At 46.4% G+C, this 16,678-nt stretch overlaps 1 protein-coding gene across 12 annotated transcripts in view; it reads right to left on the bottom strand.

The window, feature by feature from the left end:
* Window positions 1-16,678, bottom strand: part of LOC120450110 (titin) — a 79,572-nt gene that overhangs the window by 22,430 nt on the left and 40,464 nt on the right. For 7 of the 12 annotated variants that reach the window (XM_039632915.1, XM_039632914.1, XM_039632909.1 and 4 more), the window contains 2 exons: window positions 464-16,642; window positions 27-251 (listed from right to left, as the gene is read on the bottom strand). In XM_039632915.1, coding sequence (XP_039488849.1) covers window positions 27-251; window positions 464-16,642 — 16,404 coding nt within the window. The remainder of the gene's footprint in view (window positions 1-26; window positions 252-463; window positions 16,643-16,678) is intronic. The other 5 variants (XM_039632917.1, XM_039632916.1, XM_039632912.1 and 2 more) reach the window with 4 other exon arrangements.

Genomic DNA, 16,678 nt, shown 5'->3' on the forward strand with positions numbered 1-16,678 from the left:
ATTTGTGTTTATAAAGAAGAAATCACCTGTTGGTTCGCTGACTTCGGTTATTTCAAGGTGTAATTGTGTTTTGTCTTCTGGAATGAGTTCTGTATCGCTGAGGACTTCCTCAACAACGATGCCTTCCTCCTGAGAAATTCGCTTGTTTTCAGTTTGTATGGTTGTTTCTCCATCTTCGTGTTGTACAGACTTAAATGTCGTAATGTAAACTGGGTGTTCCGTTTCTGTGTTATCGGCCTTTGGTTTATCCACTGTATAAGGGCATTTTATGTTTGTTTGTGTTTTGTAAAATGATCAAAAAAATATGTTATTTAAGTCCTATTTTAGGTATTAAATAATAACAAAGATATAACAAAACAATTATGAAATGAAAAGTCTAAGAAACAAAGATGTCTTGCGTATACTTCAATTTGAGTGGTTATTGCTAATTGAGTGTTTGAATTGTGTTTCTTTGTGTTCTTACCCTTATGCTTGTGTGGCTTTTGTTTGTGTTTTGAAACCTTTTCATCATCAAGTTTACTAATATCGATAATATCAGCAATATTTTCATCGCTAACAACTCGAATAAGCGAGATGGGCTCCTTGCCCTCCTCATCTATTGTTTGAATTTGGAAATATTCATCGTCATCTGGACCTCGCTTTTTAAATGTTCGAGTTTTTGTAGTTTTCTTCTTTGGCTTCTTATTCTCATCTAATTCTTCGGTAAATACGGTTTCCTCGGGAAGCTCTTCTATCGGTGTGGGCGTGATTGATATCTCATCAGAAGGCACAACTTCTATGTTCACTGTAGTTAGTGGTTCCTTATCTTCCTCCTCTATTATATGGATTGTTGTAACTTCGTCAAGATCATCGTCAAGACTCTTTTTAAAAGCTCTGGATTTAATGGTCTTTTTCTTTTTCTTCCCATCAGGCATAATTACTTTAAGTTCTGTCACATGTTCGGGCAGCTCGATTAATTTACCGTCCTCTGGCTTCGATTCAGTTAAGGGTCGTTCATGTGTTTTAACTGAATATATAGGCTCCGTATCGTCTTGTTCAATAATTCCTATTTCAGTTACTTCTTCTGTATTATCGAGTGCAGGTTTTTTAATAATACGTTTCTTGGTTTTAATAATTTTTAAACGTCCTTCATTATCAAGAGCTTCAGACTCAAAAACTTCATCAGGTAACACAACTACTTCAGATAGCCTTTCTTCAGGAAGCTCCGGGAATGGCATATTAAACTTTTCTACCGATACATTAGTTTTTGGTGTTTTTTCATACTCCTCAACGGTTTCAACTTTAGTCACCTCCATGTTCGGCCCTTGAATCTTTTTAATAATTCTTGTTTTAATAACAGTTTTGGTTGGAGTTCCATCTTCTTTTTCTGAAAGTATAACTGATTTCCGCTCAGGCAATTCAAATACCGTAACATCATCTACGGGTTTTTGAACGATTACTCTTTTTTTAAGTTGAACTCTGCCTACACTGGGAGCACTTAATTCAGTTTCTTCGACTGTTACCGTCGTTTCCGCTTTCTTGTCATCCTCCTCGACCGTTTCAATCTTTGTGACTTCTTGCTTGTCACCCTTGACCTTCTTAATCACGCGAGTGCGAATCTTCTTCTTTGATGGCTTGCCATCTTCCGTAATGGTTTCAACGAAGCGAACCTCCTCCGGAAGCTCTTGAATTTCTTCAGGCTTATCTTCTTCAAACGGAAGTTCCTCAACGGTGACCGTTGTTTCTGGTTGCTTGTCGTCCTCTTCGACAGTTTCAATCTTGGTGACTTCTTGCTTGTCACCCTTGACCTTCTTAACCACGCGAGTGCGAATCTTCTTCTTTGATGGCTTGCCATCTTCCGTTACGGTTTCGACTACGCGAACCTCCTCTGGAAGCTCTTGAATTTCTTCAGGCTTCTCTTCTTCGAACGGAAGTTCCTCAACGGTGACCGTTGTTTCGGGTTGCTTGTCGTCCTCTTCGACAGTTTCAATCTTGGTGACTTCTTGCTTGTCACCCTTGATCTTCTTGATAACGCGAGTGCGGATCTTCTTCTTCTTAGGCTTGCCATCTTCCGTAATGGTTTCAACGACGCGAACCTCCTCCGGAAGCTCTTGAATTTCTTCAGGCTTCTCTTCTTCGAAGGGAAGTTCTTCAACAGTGACCGTTGTTTCGGGTTGCTTGTCGTCCTCTTCGACAGTTTCAATCTTGGTGACTTCTTGCTTGTCACCCTTGACCTTCTTGATAACGCGAGTGCGGATCTTCTTCTTCTTAGGCTTGCCATCTTCTGTTATGGTTTCGACTACGCGAACCTCCTCTGGAAGCTCTTGAATTTCTTCTGGCTTCTCTTCTTCAAACGGAAGTTCCTCAACGGTGACCGTTGTTTCGGGTTGCTTGTCGTCTTCCTCGACAGTTTCAATCTTGGTGACTTCCTGCTTGTCACCCTTGACCTTCTTGATAACGCGAGTGCGGATCTTCTTCTTCTTAGGCTTGCCATCTTCCGTAATGGTTTCAACGACGCGAACCTCCTCCGGAAGCTCTTGAATTTCTTCAGGCTTCTCTTCTTCGAACGGAAGTTCTTCAACAGTGATCGTTGTTTCGGGTTGCTTGTCGTCCTCTTCGAGAGTTTCAATCTTGGTGACTTCTTGCTTGTCACCCTTGATCTTCTTAATCACGCGAGTGCGAATCCTCTTCTTTGATGGCTTGCCATCTTCCGTTACGGTGTCGACTACGCGAACCTCCTCTGGAAGCTCTTGAATTTCTTCTGGCTTCTCTTCTTCGAACGGAAGTTCCTCAACGGTGACCGTTGTTTCGGGTTGCTTGTCGTCCTCTTCGACAGTTTCAATCTTGGTGACTTCTTGCTTGTCACCCTTGACCTTCTTGATAACGCGAATGCGGATTTTCTTCTTCCTAGGCTTGCCATCTTCCGTTATGGTTTCGACCACGCGAACCTCCTCCGGAAGCTCTTGAATTTCTTCGTCAAACGGAAGTTCCTCAACGGTGACCGTTGTTTCGGGTTGCTTGTCGTCCTCTTCGACAGTTTCAATCTTGGTGACTTCTTGCTTGTCACCCTTGATCTTCTTAATCACGCGAGTGCGAATCCTCTTCTTTGATGGCTTGCCATCTTCCGTTACGGTGTCGACTACGCGAACCTCCTCTGGAAGCTCTTGAATTTCTTCTGGCTTCTCTTCTTCGAACGGAAGTTCCTCAACGGTGACCGTTGTTTCGGGTTGCTTGTCGTCCTCTTCGACAGTTTCAATCTTGGTGACTTCTTGCTTGTCACCCTTGACCTTCTTGATAACGCGAGTGCGGATTTTCTTCTTCCTAGGCTTGCCATCTTCCGTTATGGTTTCGACTACGCGAACCTCCTCCGGAAGCTCTTGAATTTCTTCAGGCTTCTCTTCTTCAAACGGAAGTTCTTCAACAGTAACCGTTGTCTCGGGTTGCTTGTCGTCCTCTTCGACAGTTTCAATCTTGGTGACTTCTTGCTTGTCACCCTTGACCTTCTTGATAACGCGAGTGCGGATCTTCTTCTTCTTAGGCTTGCCATCTTCCGTAATGGTTTCAACGACGCGAACCTCCTCCGGAAGCTCTTGAATTTCTTCAGGCTTCTCTTCTTTAAACGGAAGTTCCTCAACGGTGACCGTTGTTTCGGGTTGCTTGTCGTCCTCTTCGACAGTTTCAATCTTGGTGACTTCTTGCTTGTCACCCTTAACCTTCTTGATAACGCGAGTGCGGATCTTCTTCTTCTTAGGCTTGCCATCTTCCGTAATGGTTTCAACGACGCGAACCTCCTCCGGAAGCTCTTGAATTTCTTCAGGCTTCTCTTCTTCGAACGGAAGTTCTTCAACAGTGACCGTTGTTTCGGGTTGCTTGTCGTCCTCTTCGACAGTTTCAATCTTGGTGACTTCTTGCTTGTCACCCTTGACCTTCTTGATAACGCGAGTGCGGATCTTCTTCTTCTTAGGCTTGCCATCTTCCGTAATGGTTTCCACGACGCGAACTTCCTCCGGAAGCTCTTGAATTTCTTCTGGCTTCTCTTCTTCGAACGGAAGTTCTTCAATAGTGACCGTTGTTTCGGGTTGCTTGTCGTCCTCTTCGACAGTTTCAATCTTGGTGACTTCTTGCTTGTCACCCTTGACCTTCTTGATAACGCGAGTGCGGATCTTCTTCTTCTTAGGCTTGCCATCTTCCGTAATGGTCTCAACGAAGCGAACCTCCTCCGGAAGCTCTTGAATTTCTTCAGGCTTCTCTTCTTCAAACGGAAGTTCCTCAACGGTGACAGTTGTTTCGGGTTGCTTGTCGTCCTCTTCGACAGCTTCAATCTTTGTGACTTCTTGCTTGTCACCCTTGACCTTCTTAATCACGCGAGTGCGAATCCTCTTCTTTGATGGCTTGCCATCTTCCGTTACGGTGTCGACTACGCGAACCTCCTCTGGAAGCTCTTGAATTTCTTCTGGCTTCTCTTCTTCGAACGGAAGTTCCTCAACGGTGACCGTTGTTTCGGGTTGCTTGTCGTCCTCTTCGACAGTTTCAATCTTGGTGACTTCTTGCTTGTCACCCTTGATCTTCTTGATAACGCGAGTGCGGATTTTCTTCTTCCTAGGCTTGCCATCTTCCGTTATGGTTTCGACTACGCGAACCTCCTCCGGAAGCTCTTGAATTTCTTCAGGCTTCCTTTCTTCAAACGAAAGTTCCTCAACGGTGACCGTTGTTTCGGGTTGCTTGTCGTCCTCTTCGACAGTTTCAATCTTGGTGACTTCTTGCTTGTCACCCTTGACCTTCTTGATAACGCGAGTGCGAATCCTCTTCTTTGATGGCTTGCCATCTTCCGTTACGGTGTCGACTACGCGAACCTCCTCTGGAAGCTCTTGAATTTCTTCTGGCTTCTCTTCTTCGAACGGAAGTTCTTCAACTGTGACCGTTGTTTCGGGTTGCTTGTCGTCCTCTTCGACAGTTTCAATCTTGGTGACTTCTTGCTTGTCACCCTTGACCTTCTTGATAACGCGAGTGCGGATTTTCTTCTTCCTAGGCTTGCCATCTTCCGTTATGGTTTCGACTACGCGAACCTCCTCCGGAAGCTCTTGAATTTCTTCAGGCTTCTCTTCTTCAAACGGAAGTTCTTCAACAGTAACCGTTGTCTCGGGTTGCTTGTCGTCTTCCTCGACAGTTTCAATCTTGGTGACTTCTTGCTTGTCACCCTTGACCTTCTTGATAACGCGAGTGCGGATCTTCTTCTTCTTAGGCTTGCCATCTTCCGTAATGGTTTCAACGACGCAAACCTCCTCTGGAAGCTCTTGAATTTCTTCAGGCTTCTCTTCTTCAAACGGAAGTTCTTCAACAGTAACCGTTGTCTCGGGTTGCTTGTCGTCCTCCTCGACAGTTTCAATCTTGGTGACTTCCTGCTTGTCACCCTTGACCTTCTTGATAACGCGAGTGCGGATCTTCTTCTTTTTAGGCTTGCCATCTTCTGTTATGGTTTCGACTACGCGAACCTCCTCTGGAAGCTCTTGAATTTCTTCAGGCTTCCCTTCTTCAAACGGAAGTTCCTCAACGGTGACCGTTGTTTCGGGTTGCTTGTCGTCCTCTTCGACAGTTTCAATCTTGGTGACTTCCTGCTTGTCACCCTTAACCTTCTTGATAAAGCGAGTCCGGATCTTCTTCTTCTTAGGCTTGCCATCTTCCGTAATGGTTTCGACTACGCGAACCTCCTCCGGAAGCACTTGAATTTCTTCAGGCTTCTCTTCTTCAAACGGAAGTTCCTCAACGGTGACCGTTGTTTCGGGTTGCTTGTCGTCTTCCTCGACAGTTTCAATCTTGGTGATTTTCTGCTTGTCCCCCTTGACCTTCTTGATAACGCGAGTGCGGATCTTCTTCTTCTTAGGCTTGCCATCTTCTGTTATGGTTTCGACTACGCGAACCTCCTCCGGAAGCTCTTGAATTTCTTCAGGCTTCTCTTCTTCAAACGGAAGTTCCTCAACGGTGACCGTTGTTTCGGGTTGCTTGTCGTCTTCCTCGACAGTTTCAATCTTGGTGACTTCCTGCTTGTCACCCTTGACCTTCTTGATAACGCGAGTGCGGATCTTCTTCTTCTTAGGCTTGCCATCTTCCGTAATGGTTTCAACAACGCGAACCTCCTCTGGAAGCTCTTGAATTTCTTCAGGCTTCTCTTCTTCGAACGGAAGTTCTTCAACAGTTACCGTTGTCTCAGGTTGCTTGTCGTCTTCCTCGACAGTTTCAATTTTGGTGACTTCCTGCTTGTCACCCTTGACCTTCTTGATAACGCGAGTGCGGATCTTCTTCTTCTTAGGCTTGCCATCTTCCGTTACGGTTTCGACTACGCGAACCTCCTCCGGAAGCTCTTGAATTTCTTCAGGCTTCTGTTCTTCAAACGGAAGTTCTTCAACAGTAACCGTTGTCTCGGGTTGCTTGTCGTCTTCCTCGACAGTTTCAATCTTGGTGACTTCCTGCTTGTCACCCTTGACCTTCTTGATAACGCGAGTGCGGATCTTCTTCTTCTTAGGCTTGCCATCTTCCGTAATGGTTTCAACAACGCGAACCTCCTCTGGAAGCTCTTGAATTTCTTCAGGCTTCTCTTCTTCGAACGGAAGTTCTTCAACAGTTACCGTTGTCTCAGGTTGCTTGTCGTCTTCCTCGACAGTTTCAATTTTGGTGACTTCCTGCTTGTCACCCTTGACCTTCTTGATAACGCGAGTGCGGATCTTCTTCTTCTTAGGCTTGCCATCTTCCGTTACGGTTTCGACTACGCGAACCTCCTCCGGAAGCTCTTGAATTTCTTCAGGCTTCTCTTCTTCAAACGGAAGTTCTTCAACAGTAACCGTTGTCTCGGGTTGCTTGTCGTCTTCCTCGACAGTTTCAATCTTGGTGACTTCCTGCTTGTCACCCTTGACTTTCTTGATAACGCGAGTACGGGTCTTCTTCTTCTTAGGCTTGCCATCTTCCGTAAAGGTTTCAACGACGCGAACCTCCTCTGGAAGCTCTTGAATTTCTTCAGTCTTCTCTTCTTCGAACGGAATTTCTTCAACAGTTACCGTTGTCTCAGGTTGCTTGTCGTCTTCCTCGACAGTTTCAATCTTGGTGACTTCCTGCTTGTCACCCTTGACCTTCTTGATAACGCGAGTGCGGATCTTCTTCTTCTTAGGCTTGCCATCTTCCGTAATGGTTTCAACAACGCGAACCTCCTCTGGAAGCTCTTGAATTTCTTCAGGCTTCTCTTCTTCGAACGGAAGTTTTTCAACAGTTACCGTTGTCACAGGTTGCTTGTCGTCTTCCTCGACAGTTTCAATTTTGGTAACTTCCTGCTTGTCACCCTTGACCTTCTTGATAACGCGAGTGCGGATCTTCTTCTTCTTAGGCTTGCCATCTTCCGTAATGGTTTCAACGACGCGAACCTCCTCCGGAAGCTCTTGAATTTCTTCAGGCTTCTCTTCTTCGAACGGAAGTTCTTCAACAGTAACAGTTGTCTCGGGTTGCTTGTCGTCTTCCTCGAAAGTTTCAATCTTGGTGACTTCCTGCTTGTCACCCTTGACCTTCTTGATAACGCGAGTGCGGATCTTCTTCTTCTTAGGCTTGCCATCTTCCGTTACGGTTTCGACTACGCGAACCTCCTCCGGAAGCTCTTGAATTTCTTCAGGCTTCTCTTCTTCAAACGGAAGTTCCTCAACGGTGACCGTTGTTTCGGGTTGCTTGTCGTCCTCTTCGACAGTTTCAATCTTGGTGACTTCTTGCTTGCCACCCTTGACCTTCTTGATAACGCGAGTGCGGATCTTCTTCTTCTTAGGCTGGCCATCTTCCGTTACGGTTTCGACTACGCGAACCTCCTCTGGAAGCTCTTGAATTTCTTCAGGCTTCTCTTCTTCAAACGGAAGTTCTTCAATGGTGACCGTTGTTTCGGGTTGCTTGTCGTCCTCCTCTACAGTTTCAATCTTGGTGACTTCTTGCTTGTCACCCTTGACCTTCTTGATAACGCGAGTGCGGATCTTCTTCTTCTTAGGCTTGCCATCTTCCGTTAAGGTTTCGACTACGCGAACCTCCTCCGGAAGCTCTTGAATTTCTTCAGGCTTCTCTTCTTCAAACGGAAGTTCCTCAACGGTGACCGTTGTTTCGGGTTGCTTGTCGTCCTCTTCGACAGTTTCAATCTTGGTGACTTCTTGCTTGTCACCCTTGACCTTCTTGATAACGCGAGTGCGGATCTTCTTCTTCTTAGGCTTGCCGTCTTCCGTAATGGTTTCAACGACGCGAACCTCCTCTGGAAGCTCTTGAATTTCTTCAGGCTTCTCTTCTTCAAACGGAAGTTCTTCAATGGTGACCGTTGTTTCGGGTTGCTTGTCGTCCTCCTCTACAGTTTCAATCTTGGTGACTTCTTGCTTGTCACCCTTGACCTTCTTGATAACGCGAGTGCGGATCTTCTTCTTCTTAGGCTTGCCATCTTCCGTTAAGGTTTCGACTACGCGAACTTCCTCCGGAAGCTCTTGAATTTCTTCAGGCTTCTCTTCTTCAAACGGAAGTTCCTCAACGGTGACCGTTGTTTCGGGTTGCTTGTCGTCCTCTTCGACAGTTTCAATCTTGGTGACTTCTTGCTTGTCACCCTTGACCTTCTTGATAACGCGAGTGCGGATCTTCTTCTTCTTAGGCTTGCCGTCTTCCGTAATGGTTTCAACGACGCGAACCTCCTCTGGAAGCTCTTGAATTTCTTCAGGCTTCTCTTCTTCGAACGGAAGTTCTTCAACAGTAACCGTTGTCTCGGGTTGCTTGTCGTCTTCCTCGACAGTTTCAATCTTGGTGACTTCCTGCTTCTCACCCTTGACCTTCTTGATAACGCGAGTGCGGATCTTCTTCTTCTTAGGCTTGCCATCTTCCGTAATGGTTTCAACGACGCGAACCTCCTCTGGAAGCTCTTGAATTTCTTCAGGCTTCTCTTCTTCGAACGGAAGTTCTTCAACAGTAACCGTTGTCTCGGGTTGCTTCTCGTCTTCCTCGACAGTTTCAATCTTGGTGACTTCCTGCTTCTCACCCTTGACCTTCTTGATAACGCGAGTGCGGATCTTCTTCTTCTTAGGCTTGCCATCTTCCGTAATGGTTTCAACGACGCGAACCTCCTCTGGAAGCTCTCGAATTTCTTCAGGCTTCTCTTCTTCGAACGGAAGTTCATCAACAGTAACCGTTGTCTCGGGTTGCTTGTCGTCTTCCTCGACAGTTTCAATCTTGGTGACTTCCTGCTTGTCACCTTTGATTTTCTTGATAACGCGAGTGCGGATCTTCTTCTTCTTAGGCTTGCCATCTTCCGTAATGGTTTCAACGACGCGAACCTCCTCTGGAAGCTCTTGAATTTCTTCAGGCTTCTCTTCTTCGAACGGAAGTTCTTCAACAGTTACCGTTGTCTCAGGTTGCTTGTCGTCTTCCTCAACCGTTTCAATCTTGGTGACTTCTTGCTTGTTACCCTTGACCTTCTTGATAACGCGAGTGCGGATCTTCTTCTTCTTAGGCTTGCCATCTTCCGTTACGGTTTCGACTACGCGAACCTCCTCCGGAAGCTCTTGAATTTCTTCAGGCTTCTCTTCCTCAAACGGAAGTTCCTCAACGGTGACCGTTGTTTCGGGTTGCTTGTCGTCCTCTTCGACAGTTCCAATCTTGGTGACTTCCTGCTTGTCACCCTTGACCTTCTTGATAACGCGAGTGCGGATCTTCTTCTTCTTAGGCTTGCCATCTTCCGTAATGGTTTCAACGACGCGAACCTCCTCTGGAAGCTCTTGAATTTCTTCAGGCTTCTCTTCTTCGAACGGAAGTTCTTCAACAGTAACCGTTGTCTCGGGTTGCTTGTCGTCTTCCTCGACAGTTTCAATCTTGGTGACTTCTTGCTTGTCACCCTTGACCTTCTTGATAACGCGAGTGCGGATCTTCTTCTTCTTAGGCTTGCCATCTTCCGTAATGGTTTCAACGACGCGAACCTCCTCTGGAAGCTCTTGAATTTCTTCAGGCTTCTCTTCCTCGAACGGAACTTCTTCAACAGTAACCGTTGTCTCGGGTTGCTTGTCGTCTTCCTCGACAGTTTCAATCTTGGTAACTTCCTGCTTGTCACCCTTGACTTTCTTGAAAACGCGAGTGCGGATCTTCTTCTTCTTAGGCTTGCCATCTTCCGTTACGGTTTCGACTACGCGAACCTCCTCTGGAAGCTCTTGAATTTCTTCAGGCTTCTCTTCTTCAAACGGAAGTTCTTCAATGGTGACCGTTGTTTCGGGTTGCTTGTCGTCCTCCTCGACAGTTTCAATCTTGGTGACTTCTTGCTTGTCACCCTTGACCTTCTTGATAACGCGAGTGCGGATCTTCTTCTTCTTAGGCTTGCCATCTTCCGTTACGGTTTCGACTACGCGAACCTCCTCCGGAAGCTCTTGAATTTCTTCAGGCTTCTCTTCTTCGAACGGAAGTTCTTCAACAGTAACCGTTGTCTCGGGTTGCTTGTCATCTTCCTCGACAGTTTCAATCTTGGTGACTTCCTGCTTGTCACCCTTGACCTTCTTGATAACGCGAGTGCGGATCTTCTTCTTCTTAGGCTTGCCATCTTCCGTAATGGTTTCAACGACGCGAACCTCCTCTGGAAGCTCTTGAATTTCTTCAGGCTTCTCTTCTTCGAACGAAAGTTCTTCAACAGTAACCGTTGTCTCGGGTTGCTTGTCGTCTTCCTCGACAGTTTCAATCTTGGTGACTTCTTGCTTGTCACCCTTGACCTTCTTGATAACGCGAGTGCGGATCTTCTTCTTCTTAGGCTTGCCATCTTCCGTAATGGTTTCAACGACGCGAACCTCCTCTGGAAGCTCTTGAATTTCTTCAGGCTTCTCTTCCTCGAACGGAACTTCTTCAACAGTAACCGTTGTCTCGGGTTGCTTGTCGTCTTCCTCGACAGTTTCAATCTTGGTAACTTCCTGCTTGTCACCCTTGACTTTCTTGAAAACGCGAGTGCGGATCTTCTTCTTCTTAGGCTGGCCATCTTCCGTTACGGTTTCGACTACGCGAACCTCCTCTGGAAGCTCTTGAATTTCTTCAGGCTTCTCTTCTTCAAACGGAAGTTTTTCAATGGTGACCGTTGTTTCGGGTTGCTTGTCGTCCTCCTCGACAGTTTCAATCTTGGTGACTTCTTGCTTGTCACCCTTGACCTTCTTGATAACGCGAGTGCGGATCTTCTTCTTCTTAGGCTTGCCATCTTCCGTTACGGTTTCGACTACGCGAACCTCCTCCGGAAGCTCTTGAATTTCTTCAGGCTTCTCTTCTTCAAACGGAAGTTCCTCAACGGTGACCGTTGTTTCGGTTTGCTTGTCGTCCTCTTCGACAGTTTCAATCTTGGTGACTTCTTGCTTGTCACCCTTGACCTTCTTGATAACGCGAGTGCGGATCTTCTTCTTCTTAGGCTTGCCATCTTCCGTAATGGTTTCAACGACGCGAACCTCCTCTGGAAGCTCTTGAATTTCTTCAGGCTTCTCTTCTTCGAACGGAAGTTCTTCAACAGTAACCGTTGTCTCGGGTTGCTTGTCATCTTCCTCGACAGTTTCAATCTTGGTGACTTCCTGCTTGTCACCCTTGACCTTCTTGATAACGCGAGTGCGGATCTTCTTCTTCTTAGGCTTGCCATCTTCCGTAATGGTTTCAACGACGCGAACCTCCTCTGGAAGCTCTTGAATTTCTTCAGGCTTCTCTTCTTCGAACGAAAGTTCTTCAACAGTAACCGTTGTCTCGGGTTGCTTGTCGTCTTCCTCGACAGTTTCAATCTTGGTAACTTCCTGCTTGTCACCCTTGACTTTCTTGATAACGCGAGTCCGGATCTTCTTCTTCTTAGGTTGGCCATCTTCCGTTACGGTTTCGACTACGCGAACCTCCTCTGGAAGCTCTTGAATTTCTTCAGGCTTCTCTTCTTCAAACGGAAGTTCTTCAATGGTGACCGTTGTTTTGGGTTGCTTGTCGTCCTCCTCGACAGTTTCAATCTTGGTGACTTCTTGCTTGTCACCCTTGACCTTCTTGATAACGCGAGTGCGGATCTTCTTCTTCTTAGGCTTGCCATCTTCCGTTACGGTTTCGACTACGCGAACCTCCTCCGGAAGCTCTTGAATTTCTTCAGGCTTCTCTTCTTCAAACGGAAGTTCCTCAACGGTGACCGTTGTTTCGGGTTGCTTGTCGTCCTCTTCGACAGTTTCAATCTTGGTGACTTCTTGCTTGCCACCCTTGACCTTCTTGATAACGCGAGTGCGGATCTTCTTCTTCTTAGGCTTGCCATCTTCCGTAATGGTTTCAACGACGCGAACCTCCTCTGGAAGCTCTTGAATTTCTTCAGGCTTCTCTTCTTCGAACGGAAGTTCTTCAACAGTAACCGTTGTCTCGGGTTGCTTGTCATCTTCCTCGACAGTTTCAATCTTGGTAACTTCCTGCTTGTCACCCTTGACTTTCTTGATAACGCGAGTGCGGATCTTCTTCTTCTTAGGTTGGCCATCTTCCGTTTCGGTTTCGACTACGCGAACCTCCTCCGGAAGCTCTTGAATTTCTTCAGGCTTCTCTTCTTCGAACGGAAGTTCTTCAACAGTAACCGTTGTCTCGGGTTGCTTGTCGTCTTCCTCGACAGTTTCAATCTTGGTAACTTCCTGCTTGTCACCCTTGACCTTCTTGATAACGCGAGTGCGGATCTTCTTCTTCTTAGGCTTGCCATCTTCCGTAATGGTTTCAACGACGCGAACCTCCTCTGGAAGCTCTTGAATTTCTTCAGGCTTCTCTTCTTCGAACGGAAGTTCTTCAACAGTAACCGTTGTCTCGGGTTGCTTGTCATCTTCCTCGACAGTTTCAATCTTGGTGACTTCCTGCTTGTCACCCTTGACCTTCTTGATAACGCGAGTGCGGATCTTCTTCTTCTTAGGCTTGCCATCTTCCGTAATGGTTTCAACGACGCGAACCTCCTCTGGAAGCTCTTGAATTTCTTCAGGCTTCTCTTCTTCGAACGGAAGTTCTTCAACAGTAACCGTTGTCTCGGGTTGCTTGTCATCTTCCTCGACAGTTTCAATCTTGGTAACTTCCTGCTTGTCACCCTTGACTTTCTTGATAACGCGAGTGCGGATCTTCTTCTTCTTAGGTTGGCCATCTTCCGTTACGGTTTCGACTACGCGAACCTCCTCTGGAAGCTCTTGAATTTCTTCAGGCTTCTCTTCTTCAAACGGAAGTTCTTCAATGGTGACCGTTGTTTCGGGTTGCTTGTCGTCCTCCTCGACAGTTTCAATCTTGGTGACTTCTTGCTTGCCACCCTTGACCTTCTTGATAACGCGAGTGCGGATCTTCTTCTTCTTAGGCTTGCCATCTTCCGTAATGGTTTCAACGACGCGAACCTCCTCTGGAAGCTCTTGAATTTCTTCAGGCTTCTCTTCTTCGAACGGAAGTTCTTCAACAGTGACCGTTGTTTTGGGCTGCTTGTCGTCTTCCTCGACAGTTTCAATCTTGGTGACTTCCTGCTTGTCACCCTTGACCTTCTTGATAACGCGAGTGCGGATCTTCTTCTTCTTAGGCTTGCCATCTTCCGTAATGGTTTCAACGACGCGAACCTCCTCTGGAAGCTCTTGAATTTCTTCAGGCTTCTCTTCTTCGAACGGAAGTTCTTCAACAGTAACCGTTGTCTCGGGTTGCTTGTCATCTTCCTCGACAGTTTCAATCTTGGTAACTTCCTGCTTGTCACCCTTGACCTTCTTGATAACGCGAGTGCGGATCTTCTTCTTCTTAGGCTTGCCATCTTCCGTTACGGTTTCGACTACGCGAACCTCCTCCGGAAGCTCTTGAATTTCTTCAGGCTTCTCTTCTTCAAACGGAAGTTCCTCAACGGTGACCGTTGTTTCGGGTTGCTTGTCGTCCTCTTCGACAGTTTCAATCTTGGTGACTTCTTGCTTGCCACCCTTGACCTTCTTGATAACGCGAGTGCGGATCTTCTTCTTCTTAGGCTTGCCATCTTCTGTAATGGTTTCAACGACGCGAACCTCCTCTGGAAGCTCTTGAATTTCTTCAGGCTTCTCTTCGAACGAAAGTTCTTCAACAGTGACCGTTGTTTTGGGCTGCTTGTCGTCCTCCTCGACAGTTTCAATCTTGGTGACTTCTTGCTTGCCACCCTTGACCTTCTTGATAACGCGAGTGCGGATCTTCTTCTTCTTAGGCTTGCCATCTTCCGTAATGGTTTCAACGACGCGAACCTCCTCTGGAAGCTCTTGAATTTCTTCAGGCTTCTCTTCTTCGAACGAAAGTTCTTCAACAGTGACCGTTGTTTTGGGCTGCTTGTCGTCTTCCTCGACAGTTTCAATCTTGGTGACTTCCTGCTTGTCACCCTTGACCTTCTTGATAACGCGAGTGCGGATCTTCTTCTTCTTAGGCTTGCCATCTTCCGTAATGGTTTCAACGACGCGAACCTCCTCTGGAAGCTCTTGAATTTCTTCAGGCTTCTCTTCTTCGAACGGAAGTTCTTCAACAGTAACCGTTGTCTCGGGTTGCTTGTCATCTTCCTCGACAGTTTCAATCTTGGTAACTTCCTGCTTGTCACCCTTGACCTTCTTGATAACGCGAGTGCGGATCTTCTTCTTCTTAGGCTTGCCATCTTCCGTTACGGTTTCGACTACGCGAACCTCCTCCGGAAGCTCTTGAATTTCTTCAGGCTTCTCTTCTTCAAACGGAAGTTCCTCAACGGTGACCGTTGTTTCGGGTTGCTTGTCGTCCTCTTCGACAGTTTCAATCTTGGTGACTTCTTGCTTGCCACCCTTGACCTTCTTGATAACGCGAGTGCGGATCTTCTTCTTCTTAGGCTTGCCATCTTCCGTAATGGTTTCAACGACGCGAACCTCCTCTGGAAGCTCTTGAATTTCTTCAGGCTTCTCTTCTTCGAACGAAAGTTCTTCAACAGTGACCGTTGTTTTGGGCTGCTTGTCGTCTTCCTCGACAGTTTCAATCTTGGTGACTTCCTGCTTGTCACCCTTGACCTTCTTGATAACGCGAGTGCGGATCTTCTTCTTCTTAGGCTTGCCATCTTCCGTAATGGTTTCAACGACGCGAACCTCCTCTGGAAGCTCTTGAATTTCTTCAGGCTTCTCTTCTTCGAACGGAAGTTCTTCAACAGTAACCGTTGTCTCGGGTTGCTTGTCGTCTTCCTCGACAGTTTCAATCTTGGTGACTTCCTGCTTGTCACCCTTGACCTTCTTGATAACGCGAGTGCGGATCTTCTTCTTCTTAGGCTTGCCATCTTCCGTAATGGTTTCAACGACGCGAACCTCCTCTGGAAGCTCTTGAATTTCTTCAGGCTTCTCTTCTTCGAACGGAAGTTCTTCAACAGTAACCGTTGTCTCGGGTTGCTTGTCGTCTTCCTCGACAGTTTCAATCTTGGTAACTTCCTGCTTGTCACCCTTGACTTTCTTGATAACGCGAGTGCGGATCTTCTTCTTCTTAGGTTGGCCATCTTCAGTTACGGTTTCGACTACGCGAACCTCCTCTGGAAGCTCTTGAATTTCTTCAGGCTTCTCTTCTTCAAACGGAAGTTCTTCAATGGTGACCGTTATTTCGGGTTGCTTGTCGTCCTCCTCGACAGTTTCAATCTTGGTGACTTCTTGCTTGTCACCCTTGACCTTCTTGATAACGCGAGTGCGGATCTTCTTCTTCTTAGGCTTGCCATCTTCCGTTACGGTTTCGACTACGCGAACCTCCTCTGGAAGCTCTTGAATTTCTTCAGGCTTCTCTTCTTCAAACGGAAGTTCTTCAATGGTGACCGTTATTTCGGGTTGCTTGTCGTCCTCCTCGACAGTTTCAATCTTGGTGACTTCTTGCTTGTCACCCTTGACCTTCTTGATAACGCGAGTGCGGATCTTCTTCTTCTTAGGCTTGCCATCTTCCGTTACGGTTTCGACTACGCGAACCTCCTCCGGAAGCTCTTGAATTTCTTCAGGCTTCTCTTCTTCAAACGGAAGTTCCTCAACGGTGACCGTTGTTTCGGGTTGCTTGTCGTCCTCTTCGACAGTTTCAATCTTGGTGACTTCTTGCTTGTCACCCTTGACCTTCTTGATAACGCGAGTGCGGATCTTCTTCTTCTTAGGCTTGCCATCTTCCGTAATGGTTTCAACGACGCGAACCTCCTCTGGAAGCTCTTGAATTTCTTCAGGCTTCTCTTCTTCGAACGAAAGTTCCTCAACAGTGACCGTTGTTTCGGGTTGCTTGTCGTCCTCTTCGACAGTTTCAATCTTGGTGACTTCTTGCTTGTCACCCTTGACCTTCTTGATAATGCGAGTGCGGATCTTCTTCTTCTTAGGCTTGCCATCTTCCGTTACGGTTTCGACTATGCGAACCTCCTCCGGAAGTTCTTGAATCTCTTTAGGTTTCTCTTCTTCAAACGGAAGTTCTTCAACAGTGACTGTTGTCTCGGGTTGCTTGTTATCCTCCTCGACAGTTTCAATCTTGGTGACTTCTTGTTTATTGCCTTTGACCTTTTTTATTAAACGAGTTCGAATCATTTTTTTTTTCGGGGAGCCGTCTTCTGATATTGTTTCAATAGTTTTTATAATTTCTGGCGATTCTGTGATTTGATTCGAGCTGGATTCTAATATTTGTGTTGGTGTTATTTGTTTTATGTGTGTTGTGTCTGTGGTTTGATTTGTATCTGTGTAAAAAAGTGTGCATTTAGTATTTTGTATTG

Source organism: Drosophila santomea, chromosome 3L, assembly GCF_016746245.2.
Source record: "Drosophila santomea strain STO CAGO 1482 chromosome 3L, Prin_Dsan_1.1, whole genome shotgun sequence".
NCBI classification, from domain to species: domain Eukaryota; kingdom Metazoa; phylum Arthropoda; class Insecta; order Diptera; family Drosophilidae; genus Drosophila; species Drosophila santomea.